This window comes from Amphiprion ocellaris, chromosome 18 (assembly GCF_022539595.1).
Source record: "Amphiprion ocellaris isolate individual 3 ecotype Okinawa chromosome 18, ASM2253959v1, whole genome shotgun sequence".
Classification (NCBI taxonomy): Eukaryota; Metazoa; Chordata; class Actinopteri; family Pomacentridae; genus Amphiprion; species Amphiprion ocellaris.
In genome coordinates, this window is record NC_072783.1 from 21460724 (window position 1) to 21477331 (window position 16608).

The window sequence follows — 16608 nt, forward strand, 5'->3', positions numbered from 1 at the left end:
CAGTGAAAACATTTCTACTAATAAAAAAACAAGGGTGGCAAAAATAACACATTTGCTTTAGAAGAAATGCTTTAAAAGAATATGTAATGGTAATACCACAGGCATGAAAAACACGTTTTAGACATTTGTTGTGCTCCATTTTGTTGTTGTGGTTCCTGTTCGGTTGTTTCTGTTTTACACCTTTGGAGCAGTTCCACCACTCGTGTCCTTCAGTGTCTGTTGTGTGTGAATTTGTGTGCGACACTGCATTGTTCATTGCATTTTGCGTAAAAGCGCAGCAGTTCAAGTCTGGGTCAGGGGGAGTAAATCTTTTGGGTGGGTGATGTTTACTCTGAATGCTGAGACCCTCCTCTGACCTTTGTGCATGAGTGTGTTTGTGTGTGCGACGATGACATGTATGTTGCTGTGGGTCAGTGAATCTGTGTGTATGTTTATAGCCACTGACGAGCAGAGGAGTGTGTGTGTGTGTGTGTGTGTGTGTGTGTGTGTGTGTGTGTGTGTTAGAGGAGCAGGGAGGGGGGCAGTGCCGGTAGATTAGCCAGGTTGGGATGATTGGGTTGAGGATTAGATGGATTCAGGAACTGAAACGTCTGTTTACTTCGCAAAGAAGACTTATAATAGGCTGATTGGCAAGCTTGATTACACACACGCACATGCAGGCTCACCTGCTACCCACACTCATTCATTCAGAAGCCCATATGTTGATTAGCTTGTTATTGTTTCCTTGATAACACCCGCCATCTCCTTTCCTAAATTCAGATGTAAAGTCTTTCTCCCTCTGCGTCTCAGCTCCCATTAGGACTGACCCAGAGAGCTTGCAATCAGAGAAGGTGTGTAACTAAACCCCGGCGTGGGCAGGTAAGGGGAGCTGCACTCAGGCAACTACCTCAAAGGCACAGGGAGCGCTCTGGTTACCCGGCACTGTGTGTGTATATTTGTGCATTGTTTCTACTTACTTCTCTTTATGTGTCACAGAAAGAGGTGAAGTGCGGAGCTCAAAATAAGGTGCAGAGGCAGCGAAAGGCAGGATTACACACATGGCAGGTTAGAGAAAGGCAGTGAGAGAGAAGGAGACGATGGGAGGAAAAAGCAACAGAGGGAGGCTTAAGATTACAGAGGCGAGCACCTTTTGTTGCAGAGTTCAGCTGTGATGGACGGCTTATGTTTAGGGAAAGAGTGAAGGTGTCCTTCAGTGCACTACCATAAAATTTGTGGGACCACCGAGGATGTTCTCCTTCACTGATCAAACTTGTGTCTGACAAACGAGGAACCTGGACTTCAAGGAAGGTGAAGAAGAAGGTCAGAGGATTTGATGTGATTGATGCAAAGATAGTTGGCAAAGGAGGGGCAAACACAAAACCCCAGAGAAGTGTAGTCAGTGGGGCATCGAGTGATTGAGCCTTCTGGGTGAATAACAAGTCATGCAAGAACAGGAGTGAGGCTGGACGAGAGAGCACCGTTCAACAGGAGAGAGAGGGAGGGTGAGGGAAGGCTGCAGAAGCGGAGATAAGCAGTTCAGAGCAAAATTAGTCTACAGAGAAAGAGAGGTTGACACCGGACTGAAGAGAGATCAAGGTTGACTCAAGTCTTTGCTGCCTCCAACCTGATTAGGGAGAATAGCAGAAGTAGTGGAGGCGAGCTGGGAGACCCAATCAACAGGACGTGAGAGCCAGCTAGAGTAGAAGGAAAAGAGAAAGAATTACACAAGGACGCTTGGTGAAAGAAGCCTCTTAAATCTGGGAGCTGGAATTAGAGCCGCAGGAACTGCAGAGGGGAAGCCACAAAACCACAGTAAGTAAATTAGGACGCTGTGGCTGGAAAAATGTATAATGAAGCCATGGGCGGGGGAAGGAATTTGTGGTCTTGGGATTGCTTTATATACTGTACCTTAATGAATTGATTTCCTGCCTTTACAACTTTTGCATTTCATCATTCCTCATGACATCACCTCTTTCCTTATTCCTTAGGGCTTTAAAACCCACTATTGCCCCTTTTTTCTCAGCGTACCTGTCACTTCTCCATCCAATGTCACTTCTATTTACCTTCTCTCTCCCATCCCTAAGCTGGCTCAGCCCTTGTTCTTCTTCTGTCTCTCACCCCTTAAAAATCCACAGGTGAAGATGCCCGCTAATGGGAACCGTCCTTTAAAACTGCAGTTTGGCCTAATAAATTATGAGGGTCGCTATCTCACTGCTGAGACCTTTGGCTTCAAGGTACGAAAATGCCAGCCAAAATGCAAGACAAACTGTAACACACTTTTTGCATGATTGTTGCTGTAGTGGTGGTGCCAATGGATCTGTACAAACTGTACAAGGTTGTAATATAGTATGAAAGTGCCAGGCTTGTTGTATATAAGATTTTAGAGTATATACCTCTCTTGATTCTCAGGTGAATGCCTCAGCTCCCAGCTTAAAGAAGAAGCAGATATGGACTCTTGAGCAGGACTCCCAAGACACCCAGGTTGTCTATCTGCGCAGTCACCTGGGACGCTACCTGGCCTCTGACAAGGATGGCAAAGTCACCTGTGAGGCAGACGGCCACAACTCAGACTGTCGCTTCCTCATCGTGGCTCAGTCAGATGGCCGCTGGGCCCTGCAGTCTGAGCAGTACCTCCGATTCTTCGGTGGCTCTCGGGACTACCTGTCCTGCTTCGCCCAGATAATCACAGATGCCGAGCTGTGGGCAGTGCACCTGGCTCTGCATCCTCAGGCCAACCTGCTGTCTGTGGCCCGAAAGCGTTATGCCCACCTCTCCATGGAGGATGGGGAAATCGCTGTGGACCTGAACATTCCCTGGGGAGTGGCAGCACTCCTGACACTTGTCTACCTGGACGGGAAGTACTGCCTAAAGACCTGTGACAGCCGCTTCCTCAGCAATGACGGAAAGCTGGTGATGCAGAATGGGAGGGCCACGGCATACACCTTGGAGCTGAAGTGTGGGAAGCTGGCCTTCAAAGACTGTGAAGGGAAGTATTTGTCCCCCATGGGGCCTACAGGGACCCTGAGGTCTGGACGGTGCTCCAAGCCAGGCAAAGACGAACTATTTGACCTGGAGGAGAGTCACCCACAGGTGGTTCTGATAGCAACCAACGGGCGATATGTCTCCATCAGACAAGGTAAGACAACAGACACATAAGCAGTGCACTATACACTTGCAAATCTGATTTTGTTCTGAATCCTTGCATGCATACACAAGCTGCTCCTCTGGCAGCTCGCTAGTTTCCCCAAAGTCTTATACAGAATCCCAAATGTCTGATTAAATGGACGAAGGTCAAACTTTGTTGCCATTGAGGGTGGTCACGAGCTTTTGCTGACACACACTGACCTGCACACATACATAATGAAGCAGAAATTGACAGCTGATAAAGGATGCATGGTAATTATGGGTAATGTAGTCTGCACATCAACATGCATCGACATCACAGTGGATGGCTGCGTCTCTCCAGGAAAACAAGATAGATGAGGCTGATATGGGAGACTATCAGCCCCATCTGGAAGACCTGAGACGAATATTCCATTTGCTTTCGAGCTGTAATTGATTTAGTTTAGTCCACTGTTGGTATTAAGTCTTACACTTCTGAGTGATTTTATTCAAGTAACGGATTTATTGTGCATCCATGTTGGGAAAACCTACAAAAATAGATTCCTTAGAAACGATTTGGAATCAGTTTTTCATGAATCACTTTAAATGTTGTCAAGAAAGTGTTGAATGCCTTAAATAGTAGAGACCTTTTTATAGAAAATACAAGATAAATTTAAAAAAAGAAAAGGTCCAGAGAAAGAGGCATTGTTTTCCTTTTCTTTTACCAAATTATCTATAATTTTTTGAAAATCCCTATTCATTCCATCTCAGTTGCACCTCCTGGCTTTGTTGGGTAATGCTGTTAACACTCTACACTTTTGCCCCTTGGGCTTACTGAAACAGCTGCTTGTAACCAATATGCTGTACAGTAATGCTCTGTTGATACTGTATTATGTATTTACTCCTCAGTCCTGTGATAGGGCTGTTGGAGGGGGTTATTTGATCAGCACACAGGCATGACACCACACTACTGTACTGATGGATTACACTCCACACTGAAGTCATTTCTGCTCAAAAACAAGGTTGAGTTTCTTTGATCAGCATAAAACCTAAGAAAATTGTAATTGTGAGCGTCACATTGCATCTAACCAGAGATGCACTAGAAGGACTTGCATAGAGTTTCAGTTACTGATGGTTGAAAGGGTTTGCTGGCCTGATTTGAAACTGGATTTGGGGTAGATTAGCATACACCAGCAGTGCTTGTCAGCATACTTGGCCATGACAGCCATCCACAGGCTGCAGATTCTTGTCTGCAGGGTCAAGTTACTTCAACCCTGGGTGCTGTAACTGAATCTCTCCTCGCTCATTGTTCCTGGTTAGCAGTGGGGGCTGCAGCATGAACCAAACTACTGGGAGCATTTTAAAGTGATTGGTTGAAGGGTAAGGAGAAATAAGGTTGAGCATGAAACACACATATATATAGTGCTGCAGCATATTGCATGCATGCATGCATTTGCTCTCACACACAGAGGAATACATGCAGCATGCTTCGTTCGAATCTCTTTTTTTCTTTTCCTACACTTGTTCTCCACAAACAAAAGCTTTTTCTTTCTCCAAGACACTCGCCCACTCACAACCATGCCGTCCTGCTACGGCGAGTGGTGAGGTGTGTTGAATTATTGATGAAGTTGGCCCCTGTTCCTGGAAGGCGAGGGGGAGTCTGCTTTCAGAAACCCAAGCTGCCTTTTACCTGCGGCCAAAACTTGTGCCCCATTGAGTCCGCTGTAACCCGTTAATGTAACCTGCTAACCTCAGCTTCAGTCAGTGCTTATGTGCTACTGAAAATCAAGGAAACACGGGAAAAGGGAGAGGAATTTGCAACAAAACTGCGAGTCATTGTGAAAATTCACATCAAAGCACAAGAGCAGACTAGCTGTGATCACATTTTTTGTCGAAATGGTATTTCAGGTAAAGTTAGAAGAATTTGAATTAGTCAAATCAACTAATGGAGGAATATAGGTACAAAACATTTGCATTTCAACTTAAAAAACAGACAGTGGTTTAATCATCACCTGATACATGTTTCTTGTTAAATGGAAATGCAAGATATTAAGTGACTTTCTACTGTTGCAAAGCTTTCCAGGAACTTGTGGATTATGTTGCTTGAAGGTTGTAAAGACACCAGCATGAATGAAAATTGGAAGATTGATGGTAATTTACAATTAACACAGAAACAATTATATATTGGGTTAAAGTTAGACTAAAAATGAAAAAAAGCAAAAATTCTTAAGATGCAATGCCTCACAATTGCAATACTTGGGTAAACAGAGCTCATTACCTCTGGGTTCTACACGATGATTCAGGAGAAGGAAGGGGAGAGTGGAAAGCAGAGAAGGGAGGATACAGCTGTAGGATGACTCCCAAAGGACCACAGGAGTATGAGTGGAGACAGGTGGGCTCTTCATTTCATCCTGCCTAATGTCATCTGTGTCTCATAAATTAGCACCAACGTTTGGGCTTCATTTAGTGCAGTGCAACATGCAGGAAAAAAAAAACAAACAAACAACAGGGTTAGCTGTTATGTGGAAAAGCATGAATTTAGATTTAAAATTGTAAAAAGTTTTGTTGACAGGCATGAAATGCAGCAGTGAATTGTATGTTTGTGCCTGCAAGTATGCAAGCGTGTGTGTGTGTGTGTGTGTGTGTGTGTGCAAGTTTGTGCGTTAGCTTGTCATGTAGATCCGTTATCATGTCTCTCATCGCCTTCCTGTGTTCCTCGGGTCTAAGTGGTCCACTCTGCCCTGAATGTGAAAAAGAGATGATAGGCCAAAGACACAAACTTTCCATTAACACGCATGTACACACACAGACATACAAACACACATATTGCATCCATGCAGGAGCAGCTCAAGGACAGATAAGCAGAAAAAATGAATGAAGTAAACCAACATCAGAAAATGCAGTTGTGAAGGATTGTGAGAAAGAAGAAAATAAGGGACACAGGGATAGTGGCATTGGCTTACCATTAAAAATTGATGTCAGAGCCATCTATCGTTGATGGATTAGTTAGGCCTGCTCCACTTGCAGGCTGGAAGTTGGACAGCATCAGGAAGAGGAGCTGGATCTGGGGTCTGATCCAAAATGAGGCACTATTGAAGCTACCTGTGTGTTGTCCACATGCACCAGATAGTGCGATGCTGTGGCCGTCGTTTACCAGCGATCATGGATGTGATGACAACATCTTACTGCTTATGCTTGACCAAGGGGTGTGTCGAAGATGGTCATCAACACAGCTATTGATATCCTCAGATTGCTGGCTTGGATTTCAGCGTATCCAATCTCTTTCCCCCCCCCGTTCTCTGTTTCTTTCTCTTCCTCCATCCTTCTCTCCTTCCTCTGTCTCCTCTCTCATCTATCAGATAGCGGCTGTGAAGTCCCAGCTGAGCCCTGTCTGAGGATCATTTCTGGGTTGAATTAGTGTGAAATGGACACATGGAATAGGTAGACAAAGCATGACATTGAGTCGGGATGAGAGAGAATGGGAGTGATAGGCCCCCAGGCATAGCGGCGGAGTCGAGGGGCTTAAATTTATGCTTCAAATGCACTTAAGATCAATGATAATTTAACCAGTTGTAAGACCTCATGATACCTAGTTTATCGGGTGTGAATAAGATGGGTTTAAAGCGTCCCCGTAGCTCAGTAACCATGACATCTCTGTTGTGTGTCATCCCCTTTTCCCACTCCTTCAATTTATTTCTACAGATTTCAAAAGCAAAAGAAAAAGAAAGAAAAAAGAAGCAAAACGCCCCAAAAGAATCTTAAAACAGGTGGAATTTACATCGTCATAAACCGTGGGATACAGGCTGGAACAACCGCTATAAAAATTTATGTTGAAATTATTTTTTCTCAATTCATTTATTTATTTTTATCACCAGGTCCTACAGATTGGCATGTGCAGGTGCATTTGTATTGAATTATGCATCTGAGATTTATATACATGCATCCATCAGTAGCCTTAAGCGGCTTGATTCAGTGTATCTGAAAGAGCTCAGGTTTATAACTTATGGTCAATGTAGAAAAACACATAAGCTGACCTAAACCTGCACACAGCATAGCACTACTTAAATGTTTATTTTCCCCAATACCTTGTTTGTTGAGGTATTCAGATCCTTAACTAGAGGAAAATTACTGATACTGTACTCTGAAAATGTTCCACTACAAGTAAATGTATGCAAGCATTATCAGCAAAATGTACATCTAAGTGTAGTCTATTTAAAGTATCAAAAGTAAAAGTACTAACTGTGGCGTAAAATAGTCCCTGTCAGTGTTTTGCTCTTACATATTATGTTTTTAGATCTTTATATTTGCTGCATTAATATGCATGTTGCTTCTTACTGGTGTAGATGTTTAAAATTGAGCTACTATTGGGTAGTTTAATCTGCAGCAATGCATCATATTCTGTAAGATCACAATATCTTTGCACTGTTGCTTTACTATGAGAACCGCAATTCTTTAAAAGTCAGCTTTTCATGAGATCAGAAAATACCCCCTTTTCTGTGGCATTTGTGCATTTTCCAACTAAACCAAGGGATTAATAAATAGTTTATTTAGCTTAACAAGTAGGAGAATTATCTAAACCCATCATGGAACACCTAATCCTTCAGTTTATCACAAGCATTCAAAATCACCACATGTGGAGATTTGTGGTTTTCACAGGATAGAATGGGTGTAAAAAAGTATAATTTAAAAAGTAACTCATAATTAAAGCTGTCGGACAAATGTAGTGGGGTAAAAAAAGTGCAGTATTTCCCTCTGAGATGAAATGGAGTACAAGTATAAAGTTATAGTATCTCAAACATGCATTTAAGCATGGTATCTTAGTAAATGTCTTCCACCACTGGCATATACTGAGATTACCATCAGTCTCTGTGTTTAGTGATAATCAGCAAGTGTTAGCATGTTAATACACTAAACTGTGGTCAGATGAGAGTAAAACAAACAAATCAAAGCACTTTGAGTTGCCATTGTGGGAGTAACGTGTGAAAATTGCTAATTACTTTGTTGATTTAAATAGTTTCATTCCGTTGAGTTTAAAGATTCATTATTACTGACTGGGTGGTTCCTGCACTTTTTAGTGAACAGTTTAAATACAGCAGTCTTCAAAGATTATTATTAATGTCAGTGTCTGGCAATAGGTTGTTTTCCACTGCAAGAACTTGGAGGACATTTTGGGACAACCTGAACCTTTGTGGAACTGTTCCAGTAGGGCTATTTTCAGGGGAGAAAAAGTTTGTACGTACCTACCTATCTTGGCAGGAGTAGGTAGTAGAAGGAGAATTCGCCATAAAGGCTGACATAATAAATGTCCATTGCTCTATTTCCTATGCACTTATAGAACTGGAATTACATACAGTAAGACTATTTGTCATTGTTTTGGCACACTAGTATTTAATGTTGCATTCAAAGCCTTCAGATCCTACACTGCAATGGAAACAGAAAGGCTTAAAAAGCCAGTTATGAGGCTGTTGCTGTAAAGTTTGGTGCCACTTTGCCCCTTCAGTGGAAAGCTGCCAATTAACTGTGTTAAATTCAGTAATATAAGTTCATTCTATCAGTATGTTTCAAGCCTTTATTTCAATTCAGTACAGAATCATTCCTATATAAACACTATATGAGGTTAGCAGTTGCTCAGCAGACAGTGTTGGGCTCCCGCATTATGCGGTTGTTTAAGTGGCTTTAAAAAGTAAATAATGTGAATGGGTTCCAGTGCTAAAGACTACTACCTCTGTCAGTGATAATGTTTATTCAGAATGGTTTGTTTAGTTTGATAATTGAGTGTTAAAGATAAATTCTTTATGCGAATAAGCATGTTAGAATTCTTATGTTAGCCTTATCTCCAAGCACCACTGTAGTTAGCATCTCAGACATTGTTAGGAAAGCTTGTCTAGTGTCTGTCTAACTGATGGTGCCTTCAAATGGGGCTATGTTTACTGTGTTCATGAGAAAAGTCCATATGAACGTCCCCCTCTTGCAGTCTGACTTACTGGATGTAGACTGTGGGTATAAGCCGGTAATTGGACGGTTTATGGGTCTTTCTCCTCTACTTCTGTGTGTTACTCGTTTTCAAATTTCTTTCACTATAGGAAACAACAACAATTTGAACCCTAACCAAGATGATTGTGACTGGTTTAAAGAAATACACACCAGTTTTTTTTCCCCCTTTTAGCAGAAGGGTGATGAAGTGTGGTCAGATCATTCTACACAGACTGTCAGCGCTGTGTAGAATGGTCTGACAACGAGGGACTACTTTTGACTTGTTTGCTGACATTTTCAAAAATGGCAGAGGCCATGGAAGTTTATTTTTCAGTAGATTGTGAGTTTATATATTGTAGTTTTAGTTGTATAGAGTTTTCTTTTGTAAATTTAGCATCTTTTCAATATGCCTTTGAATTTTCTACATTACCTGCTCTTTAGCTTACTAAATGTTTAGCTTTGGTCGCGTCTAGAAACCACCAGCAAAGTCCATGTTGCCGCTTACTAGCAGCAATGTTCTCACAACCTACAGCCAATGTTATTCCTTCAATGCCAATCATTTGATGTACACAAGTTCCCACGTCATAATTAAGAGCTCATGAGTTCCATTTTAAGGCAGCTTTATCGACTCCTATACAACAGATAAAGCACAGTTTCAGAGGACAAAATTCTTTGCAAAAATCTTTGGCACTTCTGCAGTCATTTGCAGGTTACCATCAAACAATATAGTGTTCTTGAAATAATTTCAGATTTTTAAGGCTCTTCTTGTCAGCAGGAAATTACACATATTTTTCTCTCTTCATACTGAAGGTCTTTGAGTGTACAATACAGCCAGTTAATGCAGACAAATTTCACACATCTTAGCATGTTCTCCATATGTTTGATCATCCATGGTTCCTTTAGCTTGAGGTTTAAGAGGAGTTGGTAATTATCTGCACATGCTGCCAAGTGTGGACCATAAAATCCCCTGGTCTCTTCCTGTTTTTCCTTTATTCTTTTATTGAGGGGATTGAGGGATTGGACGGGTAGCACTCGAAAGCTGATTATATCAGAGACCCACTGTGCAGAGGGCAGATAGACAGGGCGAAGGTGGGGTGATGGCAGGAGGTGGGGCTGGAGGGGGTCAAGGGTACAGAGGGAGAGATGGGGGGAAGGGAAGAGGGTGGAAAAAGATGGCCAGAAAAAAAGATGCATGCAGATTAGTGTTGTTAAAGGATTAAGAAATTGTATTGGGGATATTCTGGGAGGCATCGAATTTAGGATTTAGCCCTCTGCAATCTGTCTTTTTGGCGGTGTGGCAAACAATTGTCTTCCTTTCTGCATGTTGTCACTCTGACTGTTTGGCTGTGTTAGTTTGCATTTCTCATATGTTTTTCTATTTTATGTGTAAGTATTGAAAATGTTAAAAGTTTCATGATGAGAGATGATAACACAATGACTGTGAGAAATGTGCTTTTTATCAGTTAAAATGTCCTGCATTGGCACAAGTTGCAGATTTCTTTCATATTTCCTGCATATTCTATGCATAAATGCATCCTAAACCGCAATCAGTGAAAATGTATTTACCCTCAGGGAGATATATGCCCGCTTGGCATGTCAGATCAACAGTGCAGTTTAAGACACTTAAAAATAATGTGATCACATGTGATTACTGAACCCTTCATCCTTGGCCAAGCAAAACAAATCAATACAACTTAATTAGCAGGCTGCTATGTCACATTGCTGATTTTGGCTTTGTGTTCAATTCTGTGCGTCATTTTATGCTGTGCACAGATGATACACTGATTCACCACAATCACACTTATTTTGTGAGCACACATTTTGCCGATTAATTGCTCCGTAGTGTAATTGTATTGTTTCTCCAACACTAAATAGTTCTCAGTTTTCAACGCTATTAAAGTATTAATGACATCACGTGTTTGCGACGCCACTCCCAGGACTGAGCCTCGCAGCCAATCAGGAAGATGAGACGGACATGGAGACGTTTCAGATGGAGATTGACAAGGAAACCAAGAAGTGCACGTTCCGCACCAGCCAAGGCAACTACTGGGCTGTGGTGGCTCATGGAGGCGTCCAGACTACAGCCACAGAAGTGTGAGTGGATGCTGTTATATCGGCTGTACAGAGTAATAAAGGATGCAGTTATCAATGGCAACTGTCGCTTCTATTGTTTATATTAAAGACAACTCAATCTATCTGAAATCATTTAATTTTCACAACAGTTTCTGCTCGACCAACTCTGATTTGCCTGACATTTTGATAGTAAAAAACATGGATATTTGTAAATATGCTAGTGAAATTTTAACTTAATATATCAAATATGACACACTTTTAGCACATTTATTTGCACATTAAGAATTTAAATTGTGCTTGAATAACTAGGAACTCACTCAGGAACTATTAAAGATTAAAAAAAAAACAGATGAAAATTTCACTGTTCTTTCTCAAAATCTGCAAGAGCTGAACAAGTAGATCAAATAACATCCGATTATGGGTGAGTTGATATATATATGAAGCTGTCATTAAAAGTCCCATATTAAAGCATACTAACAGAAAATTTTATTTTCTGAACCATATGTAGCTGCATCTCATAATAATGCAAAAAACAACCAACCAAACAAACATATAGAATAGAGAATACTTTTTAATATGAAATACTTTTACACTTTCACTGTTTAACTTTCATAACTGATTGAGCAGGTATCAAAAGTTGTACCACAAAAACAAAGATATTGCAGAGTTCTTTGGTTTCATACAACTTAAAAAATGGTTTTTTTTAACTCACCCATATTTAAAGACTATTTGATCTACTTTTATTTGCAGAGTCTGAAACAATGGTGTGATGAGAAATAACAGTAAAAACGTCAGTTTTTTTTTTTAATCTGTCATAGTTCCTGAGATATCGTCATCCAAACATAGCTTCAAATTTCAAAGTTCAAATACAGGTTCTGAAATTTGGTCTTGGAAAGGACTTGATACATCAATTTAAATTCTCACAGATACCACTGTAAATATACATCAGTTAGATTTTTTTGGTTTGTTTGTTTAATAAGTTCAAGTAAATCAGTGATGGTTGAGTAGAAGGTGGCTGATCATTTGAGAGGGAATAACTCAGATATAAGTTTACAGAAAAAAACATTTCTACCATTACTGCATCCTGGGTTAAAAACATAAATAAACTGACCTTTTTTCTAGTGAAATATAAATGTTCTTATAGCTTATATTTAGTAAGAGATAATGCAATGTTGTCAAGGATACAAGAAAATGTGTCATTGAAAATGCAAGCCAGTAATGCAGTTCAGACTATCTATTGATAACAGGAGTGAAAATATTATGGACAGTTGCTTGCATACATGAGTTGTCAAGAAATATCATGCGCACTCAACATATTTCCAAGAGCTCTGAAATTCAAGGAAACTCTCGTCTCCCACAGGTCAGCAGACACCATGTTTTCAGTGGAGTGGCTCGGCCACAAGGTGGCACTAAAAGCCAACAATGGCAAATACATCTGCACTAAGAAGAACGGCCAGTTACTTGCTGTCAGTGACTCCATAGGTGGGAGACAATTTAAGTTTAGTATTGTTCTCCTATTTTCCTTTTTCTACTAATGGATCTCATTTTCAAAAAAAAAAATAAAATAAAAAAATTCACTCTGAGCTCTATTGTGTTGCTTCTGCTGACTTTTGCCAGGTGAGGATGAGCAGCTCACTTTGAAACTAATCAACCGACCCATGCTGATCCTGAGAGGACTGAATGGATTCATCTGCCACCACAAGAACTCCAACACGCTGGATGCCAGTAGATCCGTCTACGACATCTTCACCCTGCAGTTCAGCAATGGGGCCTACAACATTAAAGGTCAGGACACACGCTCAAACGCACTGGGGTTGATTAGTGGCCTGCTTTCTGCTTCTTTCATCTCATTTGCTTGTCCTCCACTGAGCAGGTGTTGATGGTCGGTTCTGGTATGTGAACAGCGCCGGGTTGGTGTGTTCGGACGGTGAGGCCCCTGAGAATTTCAGTCTGGAGCTCCTGGAACATGGTCGTCTCGCAATCAGGGGCAAGAACGGGAAATACCTGCGTGGTGACCAGGGAGGAACCCTGAAGGGAGACGGACTCAGCCTGAGCAGCTCAGCCTTGTGGGAGTATTAATACAAACACATATTAGTCCAAACCTGGACTAACTTAACTCACTGTTGAGGTGATCCGCCACTAATCACCACTTTGGCTGCAATGTGAAGTTAAACTTGAAGATATTTCACCCAGAGAGGACTCAAAGACTCATAAAGGTGAAAGAAGGGGAGGAACTCACCATGTAAATTCAGCCAAGAGAAGTCTTAATGAAGTGAACAAAGTTTTTAATGAGTTCTTGAACTCAAATCTGCAAAATTAGTGTGAATGAACGTTTGAGTTTTTGTGTTATTGCTTGAAGTTTTTTCCAGTAATTAAATATACACAAATAAAGGCAAATAGACTTCAGAATGTGATGTTTCACACACGTAATCACAGCCACACTCCTTGGTGTTTACATCCTTGTTGGTCTCATCTTTGCCGCCTTTCCGCCACTCTAGTATTGCATTTGTAACCGCAAGCAAGTAAGCGGTAATACAGACGTGTAATGGCTGTTGTCCTTCATCAAGTTGAAGACGTACAGTGACTCAAGCTGTCATTTGAGACATGCAGCTACATCCACACTTACTAGAAAGGCTGGGTCAGATTACTTTGAAATGTGGTCAGTTACTGGATACAAACTGCATGGCAATTCTTGGAATTAGTAATAGTAGCAGTGGGTTCCAGAAAAATGCAAGCTTAAGGGAATACTTTTGAATCACTACAAAATAAAACCACCTCATGCTTAAAAAAAAAAAAAAAAAATGGATGCAGAAGCAAAAATTAACCTCCACAAAGATTCCTTTTCCTCTTTAAATATGTGAAAACATTTTCAAATAAAATAGATTTTGCATTTTCAGCATGCAATTGCAGAACTGCGGGTCTACTGTGTTTATTCAACAACACGTAGGATGTTGTTTCTTTTTTTATGTGTGAGTTTTTGTTGAAGCCACATGGAGGACTTTACTTGTGTAATGCAAGAGGTGCCCTTACTTGAAATTTTCATCTTCCAAATCAAAAGAAATAATTCAATAAAACATTGATGAAAAACAGAAAAAAATCTGTTCAATATTTTCAAAACTTGGAACCTGAAAGGAGTTACTAGACTGCTTTCAAGTATAGTAGATGGTCTTAGATTGCACATTCAGAAACCCGAAGTAGTGGCAATAGATTACCAGGAATGAAAGCTGTTTCGGAGGGATGGCTGCTGCTGGAATCCTCCATATGGACCCAACAATGTTCTTTATCCCCCTCCATACAGAAATGCAGAACGTCAGATGTACTTTTCATGAGTTAATAACATAGCACTGGCTAGCATTTAAAAAAAATAAATAATTATCATATTCTCAATATGGAACAAGATATCCTTAACAATGTAGCTGCAATCTTAATTATAGTTTTCAAATGTAATCTAGGTTTATTATAGTTGCTTATTTTTTGGTTTAATCCTGATTATGCGTAATCCACTACTATTCAGCACTGATTATAAGTGATGTCACCTTTTGAAAGAGTTTAATTCATGCATGATCCTGCTGTCCGAGGATGTTTATTAATAGAATAGAAAGACGGGGGTCATTCTCTGGCAGCAGAATTAAAAACATCTTTCCAGCCTCGAAGTGGGAGAATTTTCCATTTGCACCTCAGTTTTGCATTTCTACATTCTTCTGCTGTGAGCACAGAGGAAGAAAAACAAACCTGTATTTCAGGTTATGTTTTGTTTGAGGAATGTCACATTTCTATGAGGAATATAGGAATCAAAGGCATCCTGAAAAGAAGAAAATGTAATCATAATAAAATTATTTTTGTTATTTTGGTCAGGACCAAATTAACAGAACTGCATGGTATGAAAGTGCCACAGAAGACAAAAATACAACGTCCAGTGCTACCTTGAGAATTAAAAAGCTCAGTGTAAAAGGATTTCCTTGGATGCAACTAGATGCTTAGTATTGACATACAAGTATTTCTGCATTAGTGGGATAAAGCAGTCTAATTTAAGCTACATAATAATTTCTTTGAAGCTATAAAATGGAAGTGGTGGAGTTAAAATTGCAAAGTACAGTCAGTGATGCTAACCACCATGTTAGAGATCTGTGCAGGAGTAAAAGCAGTAGTAGAGTTTCTATTTCTTTCTAAAAACTGCAAGATTTTACTCAAGCGAACGCAACTTCTGAGATTCATTTCTGTGGAGGTTTTGGGGGTTAACGTGTTGACTTCGATCAAATCAACCACCAAAATAAACTAAATACTTCATCACTGGTTCTCCATTGGTTCTCTGTTGCTGAGATTTGTTGTTGTTTCACGTTTAGATGATACACTGCCTGTCCAAAAAAAAAAAAAAAAAAAAAAAAAAAAGTTGCTACTTGGATTTAACTAACAAATAGTTAAGAGCCTTCCATTGGATAATTACTGCGGTGATGAATATGTTTCAGCTGCAGCAACTTATTTAGCCCTAGCTGATGCAGTGAAGAGCTTCTCATTTCTTGAACAACTATGTCAGAAGACATATCCTGTGGTCATGGAAAGGATGTTAATCTGTCTCAGAAGGGTCAAATTATTGGCCTGCATCAAGCAAAGAAAACAAGAAGCGTCCACATCATTAAAACCTGGAAGTAGTGACCCATTTCTTTGAGGAACAAATGTGGTCAGAACAAACTCTTCGATGATCGTGATTGGGGATCATTTAAACGTTTGGTGAAATCAGCAGTAGAACTCACGGCTATATTTCACTAATCATGAAAGTAAGAGCATTTCCACACGCACAATGCGAAGGGAACTCAAAGGACTGGGACTAAACAGCTGTAGCTCTAAGAAAACCACTGATCAGTGAGACTGATCTTCCAGCAACGTTATGTGCCCAAAGAATGAGGTCAGCTGACTTCCTGAATATACTGAATGACCAGGTGTTTCTCTCAATGGAGTTTCTCTTCCCTGATGGCATGGGTATGTTCCAAGATGACGATGCCAGGATTCATGGGGCTCACATTAAGAATCAGTGGTTCAGGGAGAATGATGTGCTGGAGAAGACTTTGTGCAACGGTCCAACTCTCCCATCATCAATCTAAGATCTTGGCAGAAAATTAATCTAGACAGAAATAAATGCTGTGACATTGCAGAAGCATATTGAAAAAATGCCACAGTGAACGCGTGTCATACTCAAAGCTAAAGGCGGTCAAACAAATTTATTTTTTTTGGACAGACAGTGTATTTTGAAATTCTAAAAGCAGGTACAAAGCAGCAGAGGCGTCACCTGGACGTTTCCTTCAGGACCTTGGACACGTGGAGACCTGCAGCTTACACAGCAACACCTCCATGTGAGAAGGTGTTGTTTTGGTGACTAAAGCAGCTGCTGTGACAATGGCAGGAGGTGCCATCAGTTTCTTTAGATGCTGCTTTACTGTTGCTCTACTTGTCAAAGTCAGTCGCCTAGTGGTTGAACTTCTTTAT

At 40.6% G+C, this 16608-nt stretch overlaps 2 protein-coding genes across 2 annotated transcripts in view; one reads left to right on the forward strand and one right to left on the reverse strand.

The window, feature by feature from the left end:
- The window catches only part of faap100 (FA core complex associated protein 100), an 81954-nt gene that overhangs the window by 54917 nt on the left and 10429 nt on the right, over positions 1 to 16608 (reverse strand). Inside the window, exons 7-8 of the transcript XR_008599549.1 lie at positions 6045 to 6472; positions 5360 to 5822 (exon numbers count right to left, since the gene is read on the reverse strand). The gene's annotated coding sequence lies outside the window, so the exon portion shown is untranslated. The remainder of the gene's footprint in view (positions 1 to 5359; positions 5823 to 6044; positions 6473 to 16608) is intronic.
- Positions 846 to 14315, forward strand: fscn2b (fascin actin-bundling protein 2b, retinal). Its single transcript, XM_023295524.3, has 7 exons — positions 846 to 1791; positions 2115 to 2213; positions 2389 to 3115; positions 10992 to 11148; positions 12488 to 12609; positions 12745 to 12912; positions 13001 to 14315. Exons 2-7 carry the CDS (start codon positions 2121 to 2123, stop codon positions 13204 to 13206), a joined length of 1473 nt encoding a protein of 490 aa, XP_023151292.2. The 5' UTR covers positions 846 to 1791; positions 2115 to 2120; the 3' UTR covers positions 13207 to 14315.

Coding starts and splice junctions, on each gene's coding strand:
- fscn2b (XM_023295524.3), top strand. CDS start 2,121: ATGCCCGCTAATGGGAACCGTCCTTTAAAACTGCAGTTTGGCCTAATA. Junction 11,149..12,487: donor CAGACTACAGCCACAGAAGT/GTGAGTGGATGC, acceptor CGTCTCCCACAG/GTCAGCAGACACCATGTTTT. Junction 12,610..12,744: donor TGCTGTCAGTGACTCCATAG/GTGGGAGACAAT, acceptor GACTTTTGCCAG/GTGAGGATGAGCAGCTCACT.